Source organism: Notamacropus eugenii, chromosome 1, assembly GCF_028372415.1.
Source record: "Notamacropus eugenii isolate mMacEug1 chromosome 1, mMacEug1.pri_v2, whole genome shotgun sequence".
Classification (NCBI taxonomy): domain Eukaryota; kingdom Metazoa; phylum Chordata; class Mammalia; order Diprotodontia; family Macropodidae; genus Notamacropus; species Notamacropus eugenii.
The window spans coordinates 9,948,338-9,972,047 of NC_092872.1; the positions used below are offsets into that span (position 1 = coordinate 9,948,338).

General features: G+C 37.7%; 1 protein-coding gene across 4 annotated transcripts in view; it reads right to left on the reverse strand.

Moving 5' to 3' along the window:
* Nucleotides 1–1,300: 1,300 nt before the first annotated feature.
* The window catches only part of ARF1 (ARF GTPase 1), a 29,408-nt gene continuing 6,998 nt past the window's right edge, over nucleotides 1,301–23,710 (reverse strand). For all 4 annotated transcript variants that reach the window (XM_072653013.1, XM_072653001.1, XM_072653010.1 and 1 more), the window contains 4 exons: nucleotides 6,667–6,852; nucleotides 4,708–4,818; nucleotides 3,931–4,055; nucleotides 1,301–2,947 (listed from right to left, as the gene is read on the reverse strand). In XM_072653013.1, the coding sequence (XP_072509114.1) occupies nucleotides 2,786–2,947; nucleotides 3,931–4,055; nucleotides 4,708–4,818; nucleotides 6,667–6,814 (546 nt within the window). In that variant the 5' untranslated portion in view covers nucleotides 6,815–6,852 and the 3' untranslated portion in view covers nucleotides 1,301–2,785. The remainder of the gene's footprint in view (nucleotides 2,948–3,930; nucleotides 4,056–4,707; nucleotides 4,819–6,666; nucleotides 6,853–23,710) is intronic.

The following is a 23,710-nucleotide window of genomic DNA, read 5'->3' on the forward strand; positions in this document are numbered from 1 at the left end:
AGAACACAGGTCCCAAAATGAAGCTGTGTAGTAAGTGACCAAATCCAGCGTGTAAGAGAAGGCTCCCCAGCCCCCGCTGCTCAGGTCTTTGCAAAGGCGGAGACTAGAGCACTGAATGTACGGTTCCTTCTTCTTGCATAAGGAAGGAAGGAGAAATGTATTTGAAGTGAAGATAAAAACAAAAGCTATTAAGATAATAAATGAGAAGAAAAAAATAAAGTAGATGCTTCACCTGTGGAGAATGTTCTCAAGTCTATACCTCTGATGAACAGGTTATCTTCAAGGAAGTCTAAATCTACCACTAAGAGTGGTGGTTCTAACAAATTCCTGAAAATTAAGGGATAAGGAAGAAATGTGGCAGCCTTTTACTTATTCAGGGCAGAAGCATGCCCCACGAACCTGTTCCATTAACATTACGTTAAGGAAAAAGGACATTATGAAGTTAGACCATAGAAACACAGTTCTAAATGGGCATGGCCAAAAATCACCCAAGAGTTTGATTACATTATTAACAAGTATTACCAAAACAACCACAGTCGGTGAAGTATTGTGAGAGTATGCCTGCAACAGTAAAGTCAAATCAGCTTTGGAAGTTTATCTTTCCATGCGATAGTAAAAATCTCCAGGTCTTTTGCTTAAAGCAATGATTAGTATAGAGAAATGTGCCAGGTACCTGGGCACCCATGATGGTACTGACAGGTCACTGAAAAGGCATTTGTGACAAGAGAAAGGACACTGGGATTTATAGTCAAATGATTTGGGTTTTAATGCCAGTTGTTATTTACTGCCTTAGCTTTCTCCTCTAACTCAGATCACATGTAATAATCTCTTCCAACTCTAGATCCTATGGGAGTGGGGTTTGAGGGCTAGGAAAGCAGCTTTCAGGTTGAATCTGACTTTCTATGTGTTAGCTAAACAATAACCTATTTCCCCATCAATAAACTGGAAATAATGCTACTAGCTGCCTTCCGAATCAAAGACCTTGAATTGGAAGAGAGCTTAGAGGCCATTGAGTTGAACTTTCATTCAAGCATTGCAGGACTCAAATGTTCTTTCCATTATGCCAAGCATTAGAGTAGACGTGACTATCACTGAGAGCTTTTGAGTTCTGTGGAAAAACCACTGCCATCATCAAAAAGTCCAGGAGCCTTTAATGGGGAGAGTAATTTGTGGCTGCCTATTAAGGTCCACAGACCAGCCTGCACCGACCAGATTGGCCTGGAGGGAAGTCTTCTGCTTAATTATTATTGTATAGTCATGAGGAACCCAGGTAGTATTAAGGTACCAAAAAACCCCCTGAAATAGTTCAGAGATTTTATTCTAATAGCTTTAATTACAGTGCTTGTTTGTCGAAATGAAAACTGAAAACAAGTATACAAAACAGTCGATTACTAATTGTGTATTGAAAGCAGTAAGAGTTTCCACAACACCAAACAAACCAGTTCTGAGTTTTTCCCGAGATAAAGTTTAACAGCTCCAGCTTCTTCAGTGTTTATCAAAATACAAAAGAAAAAAAAAAGTAAAGATCTTTTTTTCAGATGGCAAATCTGACCCTTGTAGTAATGAGGGGTAGTAAAGGACATTTCACACATATACAGATAGGGGGATTGTTCCAAAATGGGACCGAATACTTCTAGAATGGAATGACTCCCCAAGCTCTCATGCTCAATTTATTTTCTTTCAAAACCTAGACACCACACAGAAACACCTGGTGTCCCTGACTGTTTGTGAAATATCTCCAGCCAAGCTTTGGGGCTAACGCAGGCTGTGCTTACTGTGGAGAGGTTTCAAACAGAAGCACCACACACACACTTGACCAAAATTAAACGGCTGGTTTTTTTGTTGTCCAAATACATGAGAAAGCGCTTCTCAATATTTATAACCAGCCATAATTGTGTCCTTCCTAAGAGTTATTCAAGTGTGAATGGAGAACTAATCACAGCCTGACCTGAACTGCAAGGGGGAAAAAGTCTAGTTATAAACAGTTTATGATTGAAGATCTAATGCTCTCAATGTGCAGCCTGCTCTGAACCACAACCTCAAAGCTTTTTTTCCTAATAAGTATCCATGTGAGCACAAATACAAGCACAAACTCTATGAAATACATAAAGATCCAAAGACATAGCATTACATGGATCTCTATTTTAACCATGCAAAATTGATCACTTGTTTGATTTTTATCATCATTTCTCAAGTTTCAAAAGAGAAACTGCAGACAAATTTACAATGGTCTGGTATTCAAGTTGTTACTGCAAAACCTACACTAAGCATATTTCTCTGTTCTGTGTGTTCAAGTGTTTTACTTGTCTTTTTTTTTTTTTTTACTATTTAAAAAAATACACTGAGTTCAGGTTAAAAACCAACCACCAAAATGGATCTCAACACAGATCTCACAAGCCAGTAGGAGTAGTAGCATTCGGCTCTGCTGCTGCACGTTAACCCCCAGCAACCCAAGTGTCAATGTGCTTAAAATCCCTTCCCAGTACTAAACGGTGAGTTGATTTTTTTACAATAAAAAAAGCTGAGTAATATTGCATAGGAGTGCCAGAAACTGCCCCATTGGAAACAAAAACTATTTACATTAAATAAGAAACCTGTTTTCAGGCCTGTATTTGCCACATTTACAGCATGGTGCAATACATACTGTGACAAGGGGTAGGAAAAAACAGCTTCCGGCACTCAATACCACAAAGTAGCACAGTTTGCCACATGAGAGTAAAGCGAAGGGCGAATAGGAAGAAATAAGAGGGAGAGAAGGAAAGAGGGAGGAGGAATTTTTGTTGATTCATTTCTGGTTTCGGAGCTGATTGGACAACCAGTCCAGTCCTTCATAGAGCCCATCCCCACTAGTGGCACAGGTGGCTTGGATGTACCAGTTTCTGTGACGAAGAGAATGCAGTCCAAGTTTATCTGTGATTTCAGCTGCATTCATGGCATTGGGAAGATCCTGGGAAAAAAAGAAGAGAAAAGTGGTTTTCAGGAGGCAATGACATAGGCCACATAGCTCAAAGGGTCAGAGAATCCAAATCCTCTGTTATCCAGGCAAAATTACTCCAGGCCAGGCTTCCCTCCCATGCCAACCCACAAAGAGATCACTGCTATTCTTAGATCTGGCACCTTTTCCATAGTCTCCCAAGGCAACCTATTTGCATGACAACCAATTTGTGGTTAACCTTCTAGGGAAGTCCCTCCATGAATATAACCCGAATCTCTCCTACCAATCAGCCAGCCAACTGTCAACTCTCTTCCTCAAACCATCTCTCACTGTACATACTCTTTTCTCCTTTTCTGAATTCAGAGAATTGCATCTGTTCACTCTCTCCCCCTCCCAACCTGGAAAGTCCTTAAGTCTTTCTTCCAATCAGAAATCCGATTACCTTATTTGTATTGTTTCCTTAATTAACTGGCCTTATTTTTTTTTTGATGTATAAATCCATCTCCCCCTATATTCAGAGTCCAGGCTTAAGCTGAAGAGATCTGGTCCTGGGTTTCTGGGCCAGGCACTGTTTAATAAAGTGATATGCTTGGAAGATCAAACTTTTGTTGCCTTAGTCATTTCATCTTTCACCCACTACAGGTGGCAAACCTTTTATTACCCTCTCAAAACCTAAGAGCCTCAAATGGGCACAGTACTCTTGGGGCAGCTAATATCACTGAAAATTGACAGTAATTTTGGACCTGGGCTCTGGTTGTGACTCAACTATTAACTTGCTCTGTAACTAAAGCATATTACATCCTCTTATTTGGGCTTCAGTTTTCTGCTCTGTAAAATAAAGGGTGTGGATTCGATGCTCTCAAATGTCCTTTCCAGTTCTAACAGTTTAAGATTCTATGACACAATGAGCAATAAATACCAAATCTACACTTTCTGGTCACCCGCAAAACAAACTGAGTAAGGCAAACATTTCTGGATATTCTTCAAGCATATACCTGTTTGTTAGCAAACACTAATAAAACGGCATCTCTAAGCTCATCCTCTGCCAACATTCTCATCAGTTCTTCTCGGGCCTCATTCACTCGTTCTCTGTCATTACTGTCAACCACAAAAATCAGTCCTAGAAAATAAGAAAGTAGCATTTCAGGAAGGTTGGAAGACACATTCTTAAAGGTCTGTCAGTTTGTCTTAAGATACCTTGAGCTAATTATCCTATAAATATTAACTGGCATAGCTGAGAGGTCAGAAGAAATGAAGTATTTACTGATATATACCATCATAGCATGACTATCAAAATAGAGTTCTGGTACTACCAGAATGTTATACATCTGAAGGAAAAAAAAAGGAATCAGTCATCAAAAGTTTTCCATTCAAGATTTCTTAATAAACCTAATGCTCCCATATCCTGGTAATACCTTCCATGCACTTACAGTCTACATTATAGTTAAATACACAGGATTTCAGTGAACAGTGCAAAGAACTGGATTAAGAGTTGGATCAGCTGAGTTCAAGTCTGTGTTCTTCAACCTTGGGCAAACCAGTTTATCTCTCTGAGTGAGTTTCCTGACTTGTAAATTGGAAAAGTATTTGCACACCTCATAGGACTTTGTGGGAAAACACTTTATAAGTCTCAAAGTGCTCAAGAAAATCAACTGTTAGTATGGAGAACAGAGGCCTACAGCTTTGTTTCTCTCTCAGTAGTATCTAGCACAGTCCAGAAGCATCAACTGACTCTTGGGGTTGAGGGAGAAAGACCCAAATCTATAACCCACCTTGTGTGTTCTGGAAGTAATGGCGCCACAGGGGTCGGATCTTGTCCTGGCCACCTACATCCCACACTGTGAAGCTAATGTTTTTGTATTCTACAGTTTCTACGTTGAAACCTGTAAGAATTCAAAGGCAACAATGATTTTACAGTACAACCCATCAGCATCAGTCTACGTAATGTCTGGATTTTGTAAGACTTTTAAGTCCCAAAGGAAAACTTTAGTGATAGGATATTCTTTTGTAGAGTTTGGTAGCTAGCTGGAACCATTATAAACTGACACCTTGAAAATTATAGTACGAAGAAAACATTAAATAAAAGAAGCTTCACAGCTATTCAGTTGGCTATTTTCCAAATCTCTTCTTTAAGTAAAAACATGAACTAGTACAGTATAGGACACTGACACAAACAGGCTGAGTCAGAAAGTTGCAGGTTGTTAAGTCTAGCCTCTGATCCACACTGGCTCTATGACCCTGGGCAAGTCACTTATTCCCTCAGTGCCCAGGAGTAATCTCAATACTGAAGGACAGTTTTTGATCTCCACTGGTAGAGGAGGCTTCCTCACTGAGAGTTCCCTATAATAATGAAATCACAGGCATGAACTCAAAAAATACTGCTAAATTAGCTACTACAGAACCGCTTCAAATTTCTGGCTATGAAGTCAAATTTGGATATTTACAGTTAGAACTGAGGTGTTCCCTCACTGAATATATCTCATAGATATAATAAGTATTCTATAAACACAGAATAATAACTCTGTTAAATACTAGTATTGTCACTATCTTCCTATTAAGTGTACTACCATCCCCCCAGTTGTTTAGGCTGACAACCCAATCAGCTGGTAAGGTCTTGCAATTTTAATTTAATAACTTTTCTTGTGGATGCCCCCCTTTTCTCCTGTGACAACACCACTAATCTGGTGTACCTCAGGCCTGGACATCCCAGTAGACTATTGGGAAGTCTCTTCCCACTCTAACCTATCCTCCACTCAGCTGCCAAAAGTGATTTTCCTGAAGTTCAGGTCACATGGCAACCCCCAACTCAATAAACTCCAGTGTCTCTTTATCACCTTCAGGATCAAATATAAACTCCTGTTTGGTGTTCGAAGTTCTTCATAGTGGCCTCTCCTTGATGTTCCTCACACAAGACACTCCATCTCCAAACTTTAGGCATTTTCATAGCTATCTCCCCCCCTTCCCCTATGCTCTCCTTATCTCTATTTCCTGGCTTCCTTGAGGTCCCAGCTAAAATCTCACCTTCTACAGGAAGCCCTACCTGAGACCTTTTAATTCTAGTGCCTCCTCTCTAGGGCTTACTTCCAATTTATCCTCTCTATAACTTGTTTATACAGAATTGTTTTCATGATGTCTCTCGCAAAAGATTCTAAGCTCCTTGCTAAGTAACACTTAGTACCAATGCTGGCACAAAATAGCGACTTAATAAATGTCTATTGGCTAGCATGGATCAAAACGGACCCAAACCATCACCAGATCTTTAACTATGGACTTCTATACGCATAAAGATCTTCTGGAGATTCTTTTCTGGAAAATACAAAATCTAACCACCACCACCATCCCACCAAAAACCACAACAAAATAAAACTTGGAAGCCTTTTTTAAAGAACTCCTTTTTCTTTTAGAAATTCAGACAGAGCCAGCTCTTCAACTTCCATAGAAACAAACCAACTGCTAGAAAGGATAACGTGTGATCTTGGCTCCCCAGTTACTAAGCTTTTATTGGAGACTTGCAAATGCTCAGTTGCTCAAATTCATTGAGTCTTTTCAATCTCTCTTAAACTCTTGCCTTTTCAGCCAAGCTCCCAGCTGTACCACTCAATTTTCTATTTCTTTCCTCCTGTTGCTACAACTAGGAGGAAAGGTACCTTTGTCAGAGGATCCAATTCAAGAGTCTTCATTTGACCCAGATCACAGAACTGCCATTTACTTATGCAATGCTAACTGCTTACCTATAGTGGGGATAGTAGTTACTATTTCACCAAGCTTCAGTTTGTACAAAATAGTTGTCTTTCCTGCAGCATCCAGACCAACCATTAGGATCCGCATTTCTTTTTTGCCAAACAGTCCCTTGAAAAGGTTAGCAAATATATTCCCCATGGTCCAAGAGTGATGTGTTAAACGTTGGCAAAAGAAACCTGCAAAGATAAGGAGAATATTTTTAAATTATATGAAAAAAAGACCCTTGTCCATCTATTATATAAAGGTAGCCAAATACAAATCAAAGGCAAAAAAGTAGTTGAGAAATGAGGCAAAGAACTAAGATAAAATGAAATGAAAAAAAAAAAAACCCAGAGGACAACTCCTGTGGAATTTTATTCCTCTAGCAACAAACCACTAGGACTAAATATTCTCAAACTCTAGTTCTGCTGTTTTCTGCCTGTGTGACTTTGGAGATGTCACTTAATCTTTCCAGGCCTTAATTTCCTCAACTGTAAAACAAGGAAGCGGAGCTAAATTCTCTCTTCCAATTGCATATCTATCAATTTATGAATGAGTAAATTAAAGCCCAGACTTGGGAAATAACCTGCTACAATGAGTATTTGAGCAGGAACGAACCTAAGTTTCCTATACCCAAAGCCCACCATTCTTTCTCCTGTATCATGTTGTTCTAACACATGTGACTGATTTTCACAGGTAAAGAACTGAGGCAGACAAAGATTCAGTGTCTTGACCAAAGTTGCACAACTCGCTGAAGCCTCTGAGGCTGTATGAGCTAGTTTTCCAAACTTCTTCAGGTCTAGTACTCTGTGTTGGGCTGCCTAGTTACATTTTAAAAACAACACAAAATCTCACAAATTTCAACCTATTTCCCCCAACTGCTCTACTGGGATCATGGGCCAGGGGAAAATAAGCTGGATTTCAGAGTCAAAAGACCTGAGTTTGAATCCCAGTTCTGCCACTGATTAACTTTATGACACTGAACAGCCACCGAGCCTCTCTGGTCTTCTATTTCTTCCCTGTAAAATGAGTGAGGTGATAGATGGCATAAGGTCCTTTCCAACACTCAATTTATTGTTTATGATCAAACAAAAGAAATTTCAACTCCAAACCCCTAGAAATAAAACTTTAAATGCGTCCAAGGGAGAAACTCTTACCACAACTATGTGAAAGAGAATGTAATCGCACTGTCACTGAGAAGCCTGGAGGCTCGAGTTTCTTGGAATTTAAATAATAGCTCAAATGGCTTGGCAGACATGAATTTAGCCCTTTTTCAAAAAATCATACACAGAAAGACAATCTGTATTAGTTGGAATATTTGTGAAATATCCTAAATTATAAGTTAGAGAAGAGTTGTCTGAATATTCCACCTGCCATGTGTGGTTATTCCAGCAACATCAGATTAGGCCCTAACAATGGTATCTACCAGGAGCCCATGAGGCCAGACTCATAAAATGAAGTAACAGTTTTAAGTAACAGAGAGATAACTCTTGCTATATATACAGATACTAGTAACCACATACTGGTTTTGCACTCCTTGAATATATAGTCAAATATTATTTTACTTATATAGTATTGCTTTTTAAAGAGAATTTTTAGACATGCTAAATGTCTGAGAACATTCCTGCTGGCTAAGAATAAAAAGTAAACAAACATTCAAATCAAAAGAAGTAGTAAGTTTTATTTGTAAAAACTATTTCACTACAACAGAAAGCACTGTTGGAAAAACTACACTCTCAGGGGGGATAACTGTTCCTAGAAAAAAGTACAACAAATCTGCTTAAAATTTTTTAATGCTCCCACTTCCCCTGACTCCCCTCTAGTACTCTCCGGTAAGACCAAAAGAATTTTCCCTTCCCTTAAGGAGTTTTCAGTGAGCACTTTCACTTTTTGAAAACCTGTCCAGAAAAAGCTCAGAGCTTTATAAATTCAAACAAAAAATCACAAAAACACAGAAATAACCTCTTAGATTATCACCTCAGTTACCAGAGCAGAAACGCCTCCCTGACAGCAAACTACAAATGTCTCTTCTGTTTTGTTTTAAAAAATTTTTTTAAGGGTGGGAGTGGGGAGATTCTACTATTTTCTGTCCAAGAAGCTGTTGCAAATGTAAGCTCTTTTTTCCTTCATCAGCTTTCATCTCGGGAAAGCTCGCTCTTCATTTCCCTCTCTCAAACAAATAGATATCAATGGCCTATATCATGCAAGGTCCAGTGGAGGATAGGTACAAGAAGATAACAATCTCTTTCTAAAGTCTCTATGATGCTCTAGTGATATAAAAAACAATGAGAGCCAAAAGATTTAATGCAGTTTTCAGCAGTGAGACCACTTTTGGCTCAAATCCAAACTTGATGGTATAGGCCAACTTTCAATTTCTTCATTCTTTTTCTCTTTTCTAAAGAATCTATCTTTCCCCAACTGTGTAATGATTCTCTGGAATGACCTCAATATCCTGCAAAACTGCAATCCTCCTTAGTACACACACCTCAAAGTACCCTGTGCCCCTGAGGACTGGAGGGCAGAGTACAGAGCTCTTCATCAAGCCTTCACTGAAGTACAGCGCCCAGGCCAGCCACAGCTTCCTTTCTAGATGGACCGTACTCTTCTTGCACTTCTCTGTTCTGCCCCCAGCCAAGCATCTTCCCCGAACTCCCCTAGGATTCGAATTTCCAGTGCCACTGTCTGGCACAGAGCTTAATAAATATCTATTGACTGACTGGAAAAAGCATAACTGTTTCCTATTTCTAATGATTTCTAAAACTCTTCTCAACAGTATCACACATTAAAGCTTCCTCCAAGTCCCCTAGGGCTTACAGTTCTGCATGATACCCCACAGAGGCCAAATTGTTTAAACTTGAATGCTCAGTTTTGCTTGTTAAACATATGAGAACACTCCCTGCCAGGTCAAATATGGTCTACACTGGCTTGGCAAGTTTCAATTTCAGTGAAAGGTATCATTAAACTCTACATACTCTTATGGGTCCCCTTGGATTTCACCTCATCACTCAGGCAGCTTGTTTCATGAACCTAGAGCACAAACCCATCATTCTGAGACACCTCCTATTTACCTCAGCTTCTTTCACTGCTGAGTAACACATGTACTTTCCCAAAAATTAGTGGTTAAGAACTTAATGCCTCTAATAGTTTCTTTTTTCTGGAGACACAGGAAACATTCCTAATTGAAAAATTATTAAAACTGTCCACATATTCCTTCACCCTGTCCCAAATTGAAGATATCTTCCTGTGTTGACTAGTAATGACAAAAAGCTCATGCTGCTTGGGTTTCTGTTGCAGCTTATAATCTTTATGGAAACTGATTATAGCATCATATGCACAAACATTACCCAATCTATCTTTTATACTTCAATATGCCTCCACTGCCAGTGCCAAATATTATTTTATCCATCTGGCAGGGAAATCCTATGGCATCTTCCTAACACTTTAAAAAGAAAAGAAAAAGAAATAAATTTTTTTCCCAGGAAAATAATTTGTAGTACTGTCCACGAACACACAAAATTTTCTCTTTCACGTCAACTAATACAACATGCTTTATTAGGAGAGAAAACATCCTACTTAACTACCTGCCTCAGGGTACTTCCCCGCCTCTCGCAGGTTCGGGCTTGTCTAGTGATGCTTAGCCCAGGTGCTGTTATTTCATCCTCTCCTTCACCATGATCAGATCTACATTACTGTGGAAACCGGTACTTCTAGTTCAATTTAATCATCCTATATATTAGTCAGGAGAGGAAACTCTCTGATTTTCCAAAGAGCCTCTCCCACGTGGACATCTGATGCCAGGCATCAAATGAAATTCTTTGGCAAAAGAGAATGGAAAAAGTCACAGAAAAAGCAGATTTGTGCAAAGTAATAACTGTTTTAACAAGGACCTAAAGTTCTGACTATTCTTTTTCACATTTGGGCAAGTTGATAGAAGAAAACAAATAAAGAAAACTTCCTTCTTGAGCAAATGCCCTTTTTATTAGCAGGAACTGTTCATGACTGGGGAGAGTTCTTTCAGGGGAAAAAAGGACAGGACAACTGAGATGGTAAAAGGGCTCAAGATCATATCAGAAGAATAGGTAAAAGGCAATGGGGAAGGTTAAACTAGAGTGGATAATAATTGCACTCACTTATCACATGGGGATATTGTAGAGAAAGCACTTTGCAGGCTGTGAAGCCCCCACCAACAAGTTATACTCTCAAGGGCTCTGATGTGGAATAAGGCAGGCAGGTTTAGCTGATGTAGTGGACTGGGCTAAACCTTGGAGTCAGGAAAGCCTCATTTTAAATCTTCCCTCAAAAATTCAGTAGCTGTGTGACCCTGGCCAAATCACTTAATTAACCTTTGCATTTATCTCGAGGCTTCACTCCTGGCTCTCCCAGGTGTCCTCTGCAAAGTCTCAGGAACCTCTTCACCCTGGAAGGTGCCTCCACTTTTGGACCTCACACCCTGGAATTACCTTTCCATCTCTGGCCCCTCCCTTCTGACTGGATAACTCAGGAACCTATTTAAGGACAGCCCTCTCCAGGTTGCATTGGGTACTCTCCTCGACTTTCTCTATAATGACTCTTCTCCTGGGTGTTATCTTTCCCCATTAGATAGCTAAGCTCCTTAAGAGCAGGGACTGGTCTTCATATTCTCAGTGTCCAGCACATAGTAAACCCTTAATAAAGCTTGATGTCGGACTCTCAATCTCAGTTCTTTCATCAGTAAAATGGGGATAACAGTACCATTCTTCACAGAGTTATCTAGAATCAAATGAGATTAAGCACGTTAAGTACTCTGTAAACCTTAAAGCACTACAGAAACTATAGTCAATAAGAATGCTGATTCTATGTGCTGTCCTGGGGTGGGCGTGGGGGTAGGGGAGGAATGAGGAGAATATCTGAAATTCAAATTTTGTGGAGGTGAATGTTGAAAACTGAAAATATGTTTACATGGAAAAAAGGGAATTTATTGATTCTACTTGGTTCAAAGGGGAAGAATTAGGAACACTTTATGGAAATTGCAAAAAAAGCAGATTCTTGTCAAGGAGCAAGGGAAAAACTTCCTAACTTAAAGCCAATCCAAAGCTAACTTTTATTGGGTCTTTGTTAATTAACTAATTTAAGGAAATGTTCCAGATGGTATAGAAGGAATTCTCAGCCAGATATAGATTAGACTAGACAAAAGATTTTTAGCCCAGGGTCCATGAAATAGGTTTTTAAATTTTTTTTGATTATGGCACCAGTGTTCCCTTTCATTTGCAAGTTTAGTCCATGGAAAATTGAAACACTTCAAATAATTTGACTTTTGGGAGAGAGAAAAGTCTGTGAAGGCTACCTTGTCTTCGTGGGTTCATACATCTCGATGCTGTATTTTGGTCTTTTGTGGTGACTTCACTTGAATAGATGAAATCTGACTTAACAGGTTTTACCGCTGGGGAAAAAAGAGTATCTGTGACCTAAATAAACTTTTGACCTTTACCTGCAACCATCTGCTGTAATTATATCCTGTCTCTGAACAAATCCTACAGCAGAGTTTTGTATGAGAGTTATGGGATGGGTGTGAGAAGCCCCTCCTAGCCACCACAAGCCCCAGAGATCCTATTTCTGATTATTACAGATTAACTGTCAACAAAGACATTCTGAACATTACATAAGAAAAAAATAGAGATAACTTAAAAGATTCATAATAGCCATTTCTATGATCAGAAAACTTCCAGAATATTCCAAATAGGCATCAATGTGCAATATTTTTACACGGCACTTTGATATACTCCAGTTAAGGACTGAAATGATGGCACTTTCATTTGATATTTCTCCTAAAATAGGCTAGCTTTTTTGTCACGAATACAACTAAGCGTAATTCTAAGATTCTACAGTTTGCAATTCATTTTTGCCAGCTACAGAAATACTGAAATTGACATTTCAAAATTCACAAATGATTCTTATTCATATTATATTCCAGGACCTAGGACGCTAGGTCCTATATTCCAAGACCTTTGCACACTCAGCAAAATGAGCTCAAAAGAATGGGGGGCACTGGCAAGAACGGACATTCACTACATGGAACAACCGAACAACCACACAACACGCTAAATCCTGTGACAGATGGAATTCTACTAGAAACGTCCCCTGGCCAGTTCCTTCAACACTTTGGCCGGAATTTTTCACACATCTGAAAATGGAGTCCAAAGTCCTGTTTTTGAACTCTCTGCTCCAACAGTTACTAGTTGTGTGACTATGGGAAACCACTTCTAGTCTTTTGAGGCTCAATTTCCTTACCTATTAAGATCAGAAGAGAAAGAGTTCTGGGAAAGGGCTCCGTTAACTTGAAAATGCTACACAAATATTACAACAGGGTTTTTCAGCATTATTGTAGGTCAAATGCTAACACTGCAAATTAAGATGGAGTGGCATTCCAGAGTATGCCTATATATTCAAATCAAGCAGATTAACAAATGAATGGGAAAAGTGTAAATTGATAATTTATGAAATTATGAAATGGAGGCAGATACACCTAATTCTCCAGGTTCTCACCAGAAAAGACATGATTATTAGTGGGAAAGAGAACTGTGATCACATTTTAATCACCACTGAGGGTGAGGGGAGAGGGGAGCACAGAGACAAGCAGTGAACAGGATACAGAGGCAGGAGATATGGGGACAAGGAGAGGCAGAGAATGTTACTCATGTAACCATGGATTAAAGTTGGGAGCACTAGGTAGTATGGACCCGATGGAGATGGAAGAATGCTCAGGAGAGGATGGCAGAAATTAGGTCTCATTTTTATAGGGTTTTGGAGAGAAAAGACTAACTCCCATCTATGTCCCATTAATTAACATATTCAAATCCTCTCAAAGTAGTCACTAAAACTTTCAAGTTAACTTGTCCATTATCACCGCAACATTATCTATACTTTTTGATCTTCTGTGGATGTCTGCAATTTGTCCGAGATTTAGGTATAAGATCATAAACCTGACAGCAGACTAGATATATCTGATTCCACACATATTAATTACCAGGATATGATTTTTTTTGGTTAATACATGGTACAATTTATAAATTATGCTCCCCTTTGTAATCTTATTTTCTGCTATTGCCTCTTACACTAGCTACTTTATAAACTTACTACGGGGAAAGAGAGGTGGTCAGGGGGACAAGATAAAATTTTAACACACAGAGTGGCTCAGCACTCATTTAAGACTCAGAGAGCTGGAAAGGACTTTTCGATGTCAACCTAGTCAGAACTATTCAATTTACAAGTGAGAAAGATTAAGCTGCCTTGCCCACAGTCAGACAGTAAAAGTTCTGAATCCAGGTTCTCTAACTGCAAATTCAGCATTGTGCCACATCACCAGTTCTTTCATTACCTGAAGTTGCAGTTTGTTTGGGACAGGTGACTTGAAATCACCAAGGGCAAACTAAGTGCTTTCCTACTATCTCCTCACTTATCTTAGTTATCAACTTCCTCTGAGTCATTATTTGTTCAGTCCCTTCGAGTCCAAAAAGTCTTTTTGGCAAAGGAAAGAAAAAAATTGATGAATAGCTAATTCTAGTTTCACCATCAGTTATCATTATCCCTCCTCACTCCAAGCAGCATCTAATTCCTTCTTTAATCTTCCTATTTCTCTAACATAACTTAAAAACAAAAAAGAAAAACCAGCCTGTGTCTTGTTATCCTTAGATTTCCTTACCAACTTCAGCCCAGGAGCTGTGAGGCCTCCTCATACTGTTCTTATACCATAAGAATTGTGCAAAGCTTTTGTAACATCTTTCAGTATCTTTTGTACATGCATTTTAAAATTTTTTAAATTGATCAATGAATTCCCAGTGCACTGGTCTCTTTAAAAAAAGTCTTCTTTCTTCTTCCTCATCAGAACTGGGTTTTTTGTGTCTTCAGAATTTCATTGTGAAGGATTTTCTATTCCTGCTTGTCTAATTAAATTCTGTAGAATTTTAGTCCAATTACTCCACCTACTCTTTCTCCAAACGCTTTGAAACCTGCTCTCCCCCAAATCCAGAGTACATATCGGATTATGCTGAGCTTAACTCTCCTCTATCAAAAATTTAAAAAGGAATGGCCATTTCTCAAATTTTCCATCATTTCTAGCCCAGTAAGTCATTCTTTTTTGTTGGTGTAAATTATGTTGAAAATGGGATTTCTCTTTTTTAGTTCTGCTTTTATCTTTTTTGAAAAAGAAAATTATCTTGAAGGCAAATCAAGAAATGTATCAGTTGCTCTGCTTTTGGCAGAGGTACATCAAGTGTCCAAAAACATGAAGTCCCCTATTGCTACCATATTATGCTTTTGTGCCAAGCTTGTGACGTTTTCCCAAGCTCTTCTTTAATTTCCTCCTTCTATCCAGGTGGTTTGTAGTATGCTCCAAATTCAAAATTGCTTCTGTTTGTACTTCCTCTTGATTTTCCACCCAAACAGTTGCTCCCTTCTGGTCTCCAGATTTCCTTGATTAGTATAACTTTTATTATACAGTACTACTCTATCCCCACCTCCATTTATTTACCATGTTTCTTTTGACTGAAGTATAACTTTACTGATCCATATTCCAGACACAGGTTTTATCTCAAGTCTCAGCAGTACTTAATGTAAAATTTGCATAGGACCTCTTAGCTCATCTTTCTTAATACCCACACTGTATATATTTGTGTGCAGAAATCTGAGCTAATAGATTTTATTACTTATTCCTTTAAAAAAAAAATTGTCTCTGGTGAACTTCTGGGTATGTTGACTACTATTCTTGCTATGTTGTGGCCACTATACAGTAACTAAGGTGGATCTATATTAGTAGTTTCTCCCTTGGTATATGTTCCTAGTAGAAATTACACAGAGAAAACCTGTTCTGATTTTGAGGGTTCATGTCACATCTTATTTCAAGGAAGGCAGGATAAGAAAATGCAAGTGGTAGTAGAAGAAATCACAAATGATACTGATGTCTCTAAAAGGTGAAGTAACTAGTGACCCAAAGGCCCACTGTCTCTCATCTTTAGAAAAATGATCAAATGTGTGTTTGATGGAAGGATGAGAAAGGAACAAAAGTATGTCTTTCAAACAGCTGTACATAACAGATCGTTTCTTTACAAATGACATTCAAATGACTAAAAATCATAAAACACAAAATCCCAGCATTAACTGATTATAACAAAGCATTTGATCTAGAGTAAAACACAGCCTTAAAGTTTCTTCTCCAATGGAAATCTTCAGGCATATGCTAAGATCATAAAATATTCCCTGACAAATGCAACCAGAGATTATACTGTTCAATGATTCTCTTAAAAGAATAAATAGTTTCAATGCAGCACAGGCATAAAACACTGAGACACATACTTGGCAAAAGGTGTCCACCACCATCAGAGGTCAACCTTCATAAAAGGGAATTCCCTATTGATAGTGAGGTCCTCTAGAAATTCCTTCTTGTGGGTATCAAGCCAAATGCACCACCCAAGATTATTCAGAAGAGATCAGCCTAACAATCTACACAGAAAAAAACTAAATAAATCTTTAAATGCCTATTGCCTAGATTACAACATGCAGTTAGATGATCAGCCCACTGAATTATAGTACATCAGTAGATATATTTGGGATACACACTTTGAATGGAAAACCAGTTGGTCCCAGAACTGAAAAAGAGAAAGAGAGCAGGGTAGACTGAAATTAAGATACTGTATATGATACAAGCACTTTCCCCAAAGCAAAAAAAGCCCCATCTTTTAAATAAACATTCTCTTGGCAATACTCTCTGATGACAGATCTCAGAACACCACCAAGGCTATGGAATTCATGTTGCATGTCACCCAACAGACAATGGAGATGCAAGACTATAGAGTATTTCCAATAAATTATCTGTGCTCAGAGTGGCTTAAGGGATTTCTCTAAAGAAATATATGATCATAACAGGTGGTGGAATGGTCACAGAGATAACAGGTGAATAGCCTATTAGCTTAACTGGCACTCTTCAAAATATAAAAAGATCTACATGAAGGTCTCTAAAAAGGATGGATCCCCTGCAGTTGGAAGAATATGGACAAGAATTTCACTACATATGTGGTTTCCAGTCTGCATGGTGCTAACAGCCACAATGATAAAATTACAGAGCTCTTAAAGTAATAATTTTATATTGAGCTGAAATTGACCTCCCTGTAAACTTTTCCTGCCCTTTAGGTAAAGTCCTTCAATTAATTACAAATTCTCCTACTACTTACTACACTGTCATCTAGCCCAATATTACAGACTGGTAAATTATCTAAATTCTCTCTGACCACTAAGATTATACGAATTTAAAAGATATTTGTTAAAATCTTTCAGTAGGTAGTTTCTTTTTAATCACTACAATTTAAAAAAAAAGATTAAAAATTCCTTGCCCAAAAATCTTCAATAGCTCCAAATTGTATGAGAATTAAAACAAAAATGAAACCTTCTAAAGATGGCACTGAGGAATTTCACAGGCTCTAAACTATCTTTTTAGACTTGCCTCCTTTCTCATACATGCTACAGAACAGCAAAACTGTACTATCAGTTGATCCCTAACTTGAACCTGACATTTGTCTGCCAACTTTTATATCACACTCCTCATTCAAATCCTTCCTCAGGTGATCTTTCTGATCTCTCCAAATGAAAGTACTTTCTTCTCTCTCAAATATCCCTATAATAGCTCTGTGTGGGTCTTTACACCCAACATTCTTTAAAAGACCTTGTCCTAAAGGGCCCACGGTTTCCCAGAGCATCCTGGGTCATCTGCAGTCATCCTGATGAATATCTGGTCACTGGATTCAGATGGCTCTGGAGGAGAAGTGAGGCTGGTGACCTGCACAGTCCTCCCTCACTCAAAACAAAGTCAAGTGCAAGTTATGTCACCACTTCTCTGATGGCATGGTCTTCTTTGGCAACGAAGGATGAATACAACTTATTTACGTACATACCGCATGCCATTCCCTACCACAGAAACTATAGGCTCCTAGACGTTCAAGTTACCCACCTACCATGGTTTGCACACAGTAGGTGCTTAATGTTTGTTAAAATGAATATTCTGTAATATATGTATAATTTTAAAGTGATAATCAGTGTGACTAAGGAGCAATGTGAAAGAACTCTGGACTAAAGTTTCAGGGAACATTAGGACTGGAACCCTGACTTTAATACTAGTTTTATAACAATAAAGTTAAATTCTCTGGGCTCATTTTCCCCATCTATAAAATGGGTGGCACTTCCACAGAACTGCTGGAAGACTCAAGTGAGAGAAATATGCAAAGCATTTTTATTATAAAGTGTTATGCAAATGTTAGCTGCTGGATCCTACACATAGTAGGTACTTTGATGTTCAATGTGTTAAAAGCCAACTGTGGTTCCGTATTATCGCAATAAGTAGCTGGAAGAAACAAGACTCCCATTTACAATAGCAAGCAAATATGTATGTAAAAGTGTACACACACAAGTATGTAACTACCAATACATGAGACCTCTATAAAGGAAAAATTTAGGCATTAATGACAAATAAAGCAGAGTTTAAAAAAAGGTTCTAATTTATAAACTTAATTCCATACTAAAATATCAATATATTTTAGAAAACTGTATGAAAACTGGAATACCAAAGAACATATTGGTAACAGGGTTGATCAAGGGTGACATATTTTTAGATTTTAAATTATAAAAGGGCAGTCATCAAAACAATTTGGCACTAAGCATATATTAAAAAAATTAGACCAATACAACAAAATAAAACCTAGAAACAGAATATGTATACATATATACACACATATCTATATACATAAGTTTATTTACAGACTCAGTACAATGAGGAAAACTGCTGTCAATTCAATAAATATGGCTGGGAAAACATTATGGAAAAAATAAATTTATATCCATACTCACAATAATCATGCCAAATTCCAGAGAACTGAAAAAGGAAAAGCATCATATATTTATCCCAAATATAAGGAGAAAAACAATTCTTTATCAAAGCAATTATTTGGGACAAACAAGGTGACTGGTTTGGTGTTATAAGAACAAAAACAATGCACAAAAAAGAGTAAAATGAAAGTTTAAAAGGCAACTTATTTGCATGTTCTTTTTGGAAGGGTATGTGGAAATACAGAAGCCATAAAAACCATACGTCATATCTATGACCCAGTAATTCCACTAGTGGAAATAAATATATTTCTAGAAAGTAATTCAAAGAAATTAACAAAGCTGACCATAGAAAAATATTTAAAGCATTGCTTTATGCCTGTTGTAATATATATGTTGTATATAAGAATACTGTTATAAGAACAAAAACTGGAAATAACCTAAATGACCAGTGGGTGGTGGATAACTAGAGGTTGTGAATCATCAATGTAAAGAGTCCTATTTTTATGGAAAGATTCATATGAATACAAAGCCAAAAAAGTAAAACTGGTTCTGTATTCACTTGGATTTCATCTATTTATATAAACATGAAAAAATACAGTAACAAGGATTGCAAAGGGTTACAGTTAAGTTTCTGTGAAGCTGACATTAACACTTACTATGTTTAAGCATACTTTTTGCGGTCAAACTGATTAAGCAAATAATGACAAAGTTGGAACTGGCTTGTCCTTCCAAAGAATGCAGACAGCCTTTTACAAGAATTTGACTGATAAGGGGAGGGGAACAATAGGACAATAGCTTGAGGGATGGTAGGAAACAGTGAAGGTTTTTTTTAATAATGCAAATGTAGGCACGTTTGAAGGTAACTAAAAGACTGGGACAGAATGCAGACATCAAGTAATGTGTCAATCATCGATAGAAGCACCCAATGGAAAGGTAGGAAGGACAAAACTCTTTAGCCTGTCACCCTAGGACCTTCATTCCTTCCTGACTGAGGCTGATCCTTATTAATCAATACTTTGGATTTGGTCAACCAGTAACAGATCCAGCTAACTATACTCTTACTTAACTTAAGCTTTTAAAAATGTTTTATTAATGTTCTTTTCTTTCTTACATCAGTCATTTCCCCCACCCTACCAAAAAAATACCCTTATTTGTAACAAATCATAGCTAAACATGACAAACCAAAACAGTGACTGTTGTTATGAAGATGTGAGCCTCACTTTTTCAAGTATGAAATCTCTTTCCCATCAGTTCTTCCATGATGTCTACAATGTCATTATACTTAAGATTCACAAATGCTAGCTATGCTATGACTGCAAGAATTCTCCTGACCTAGTAACCCTCATCTACCAACCTTGTCAGAAAAAGAAATGATGCACAATAAATCTGGAATGATCTGATATATTCCCTTCTAAGTACTTACAATTTATCAATTTCAGTGTCTCTAGAATTTTTCTCAGGTTCAAGTCTACTGGTCTTTGATTTACATAATCCAATTCCACTCCTCTCTACCTCAAAAAATTTAAATCTCCTTAAACTTTTCAAATTTCTCCAAGATTCCATGAAGATCACAAATGGTGGTTCTGTACCTTGGTATATTATTTTTCCAAGTAATGAGATCTAAAGTAATTTAAGATTTGCTGGGTACAAACAACTCTAATTGCTATACTTTGGTTCCAATTCCTTTAATGTTCTATATTTTGAAGACTAAGTAAGATAAAAACAAAACAACATAATGCCACCTAATTTATCTTTTAAAAACATATTCTGTTATACTTAGCCACGTGAGAGTAAACCAAAGAGCAAACAGGAGGAAATAAAAGGGAGAGAAGGAAAAAGAGACGAGGAACTTTCATTTACTATAATATACTAATAAATATCCATGTTCTGTTTAGCATTTTTCAGAAGCTATAGCTCAGCCAGGACTTTAGCCTCTCAGGCTCTAATTTTACAAGTACAGGCCACTTTCATATTCTTTCCTTGATTTAAATGACGTGCTTCCATTTTTATAACTGTTCTTTTTAAAAACCTGAGCATTTGGGAAAGCTCCCTGTAAAGTCACAAAAGTAATAACATGTTTAACATTTCTTTTTTGTGCTCACTAATCACTGAGCCATCAAAATTTGTTGAGAACCTCTAATTCCTCTCACATTTTCTCTTATTCTCTGGCTACAATGTTAACTATTTTTTCCTCAAATGTTTCAAAAATCTGTTCTAAAGCTCAAGTGAAATGTCTTACCACACCAGCATTCCCCTCAGTCAGTATGGATGTGGACTCACTTTCCTCCTACATGTTTCTGTTATGCCCCATTTGGTCAACCAGTTCACCAGACACCTCCCCCCCTCCAAACAGACCTAAGGTAGCAATTTTTTATTCCTTAAAGCATGTCAATGAATGGGTCACAACATTTCACAAAGGTTCACACTGATGGTCCATTTATTCTAGCCTATTTCAAGACACTGTCTTTAACAATGGTACCTTCCGACATACTGTGGAAAATTGCTCTATGACATAATCAATAATTTCGAGAAAGACTAAAGAGCCATCTCAATTTCTTAACTTTAGAGAAATACTGCATAGGGTCATTTTGGTCTCCAAATCCTTCCAGGTGATCATGGGCATGTCACTCCATCAGGGTCTGTTTTCCATTTGCAAAAGGAGGTTTCCTAATTTCCATACTTTTCTTACTACATTATACTGACACAAACAGCACTTTCTTTTATTTGCCTGAAAACTACCTTCTTCAGCTTCAATGGAAGTTCCTATAGTTTTAGTATTCTATTTGTCCCAAGTTCATGTTGACCACTAACAACACCCTTTTATAACTTTAATGAATTTTACTGAATCTTCATTCAGAGAAGCTGGCAAATATTTAACAGCACCACACCAACTTGAACAGTTTACAAAAGGAAGTGAAAATACAAAATACCATTTCCAATGGAAAGCATGAAGGATGGCAGTCATTTAGCTGTTTGAACAAGAGCACTAAAGTTTAATATGGCCACATGGCTTTTCTCTCTTTTTCAGTAAAGCACTGTACAGGAATATCAAGACCTTTTAGGATCCTCAACTATAAGGACAACCAAACAGAAAAAGTATTGTACCAGCAATATCAAAAGTATGCCAAAAACCAGAATGGAGAAATAATTCTTCCTAGAGGTCTCTCAAACATAGGCAAGCAAAAATAGAGCTGCTAGGACTGCAGAAAATATTCAAGATTAAAATGTAACCCCAAGGTGAGTTTTAATCAGCGGCCTCCCCCATCTCAAACACTCCAATTCAACATAAAGGGTTTCTGTAGTCATAGCCTCTCAAAGTTAACAAGGCAAAGTAAAAACCATGGATATCTGTCAGAGCATACTAAGAGACATCACTTGTTTATGAAATTCAGAATGTTTAAAAAAACAACTGAGGGGGAAGAGACCAGATGTAATTTTATAGGTGTAAAGAATTCCTCGTATGAAAACTCCCTCTCCCTATACCTGGAGCAATGGGAAGTTTTAAATGATCCATACAGGGTCACAAAGCCAGCACCACCAGAAAGGGTGGGAGTAGGTGAAAGAGATTGACTATAAAGAGTGTACAACTCAGATATAAGAAACTTTTACTAAAACCAAAAATTAATGTATTTGGCAACTTCAAATCAGAAAGATAATGAAATATAAAATCAAATATAAGCAACTTTTTGAAAACACAAACTTTTGAGGTAACTTCACTAACATGTTACTAACATGTTTTGGGCTAGTCTCCAAAGAAGGCATATTACAATGCCCAATCCTGTATAAAATGGTAATACCCATACAGAGGTTCTTTTTACAGCCAAAATAACTTCCTCATGTTTGCTTTCTCTGTGATTAAAAAATGAATTTTTTAAAGGAAGTTTGGATTGAAGTGCTATCAAAAGTTGGAATTCACTCTCCACGAAGGACTACACTACTTTAAAAAAACCAAAAATATGACATTTTTGTCTTTCAGACAAAACAAAAACAAACACCACCATCCCTGTAACAAAACAAATCCAAAATATGTGTACTTTCCCATTTTTTCGGGAGAAGTAAGAAGTGGTGTTTCTTCAAGGTAAATAAAAGAAGAGAAAAATTGGCAAAAATAAAAGAATTGCTATGGAATAAAGAATCTAGGAAAACCTGGAGACATCATTTGGGTCCCTCTCTCTCCTAAAGAGACTGCAAGGGTTTTTGACAGGGTTGTCTGGCTGGGCCAATGGTAACTGAAATGACTAATTTTGCAATCTTTGGGGACCCTATTTTTTCCTCTATAGTCTTTTAATGCCAAGCTTACATCACACACTAGGTATCTATTTTTACATCATCAATACCCACACTGAAGTATCCTCATCTTTTTGGTTTAATATTAACCTGGTAAGACTATGAAGAATGAATAGTGCCTTTTCTATAAAATCACTATGGCTTTCCTTCTCCCCCCACCCCTTTCAGTATACATTCTAGTGAATACCCAGCCCACTGGGAGTGAAAGGAGACTGAAATCGTGATAAATCCCACCAAATCACTCCACCAAAGCAGAGAGGCAACTGTTTTTCAACTTATATTCTTATATTCTTAGAAAGTTGCTGGGGTACAGGGAGGTTTTAAAAGCTCTACCCAGGGTCACAGAGATTAACAAGTTCCCCATTTAGAACATTTAGTAAACAATCAACAAAAACAACTAAGTGTAAAAGGTGGGTGTGAGTGTGTCATTCTTTGAAGAAAAGAGCCAGATGACTGTTAACAGTCTGGGGATAGAGCTACTTGCCTGCCATTCCCTTAACTCAAAGATTCAAAGTTTAGAGTCAGAAAGTGTTCAAAGGTAATCTAATCCAACCCTGTTATTTTTACAGAGGAGGAATTGAGGTCGCATGAGGTTTAAGTGATCTAAACCAGTCACAAAGGTAATGAATGGCAGACCCTGGATTTGAACAAGGTCCTCTGACTGAATCCTACACTTTCTCACTCTATGTAACAGGATAGTTCTGAGTCTTCTATATGATCAAAGTAGAGGCTGCCCCCTAAATCCTTGTAATACATTTCCTTCTTGCCTTCAGGGTCAGTTCACAAATCATCTCTGCTCCAAATCTCTTTAGGGCTTTCTTCCTCTTTTCTCCAGTATATATTTATACATGCTATATCCACCTCAGTAGAATGTAAACACTTAGGGCAAAGACTATCATTTTGTCTCAGTTCCCAGAACCC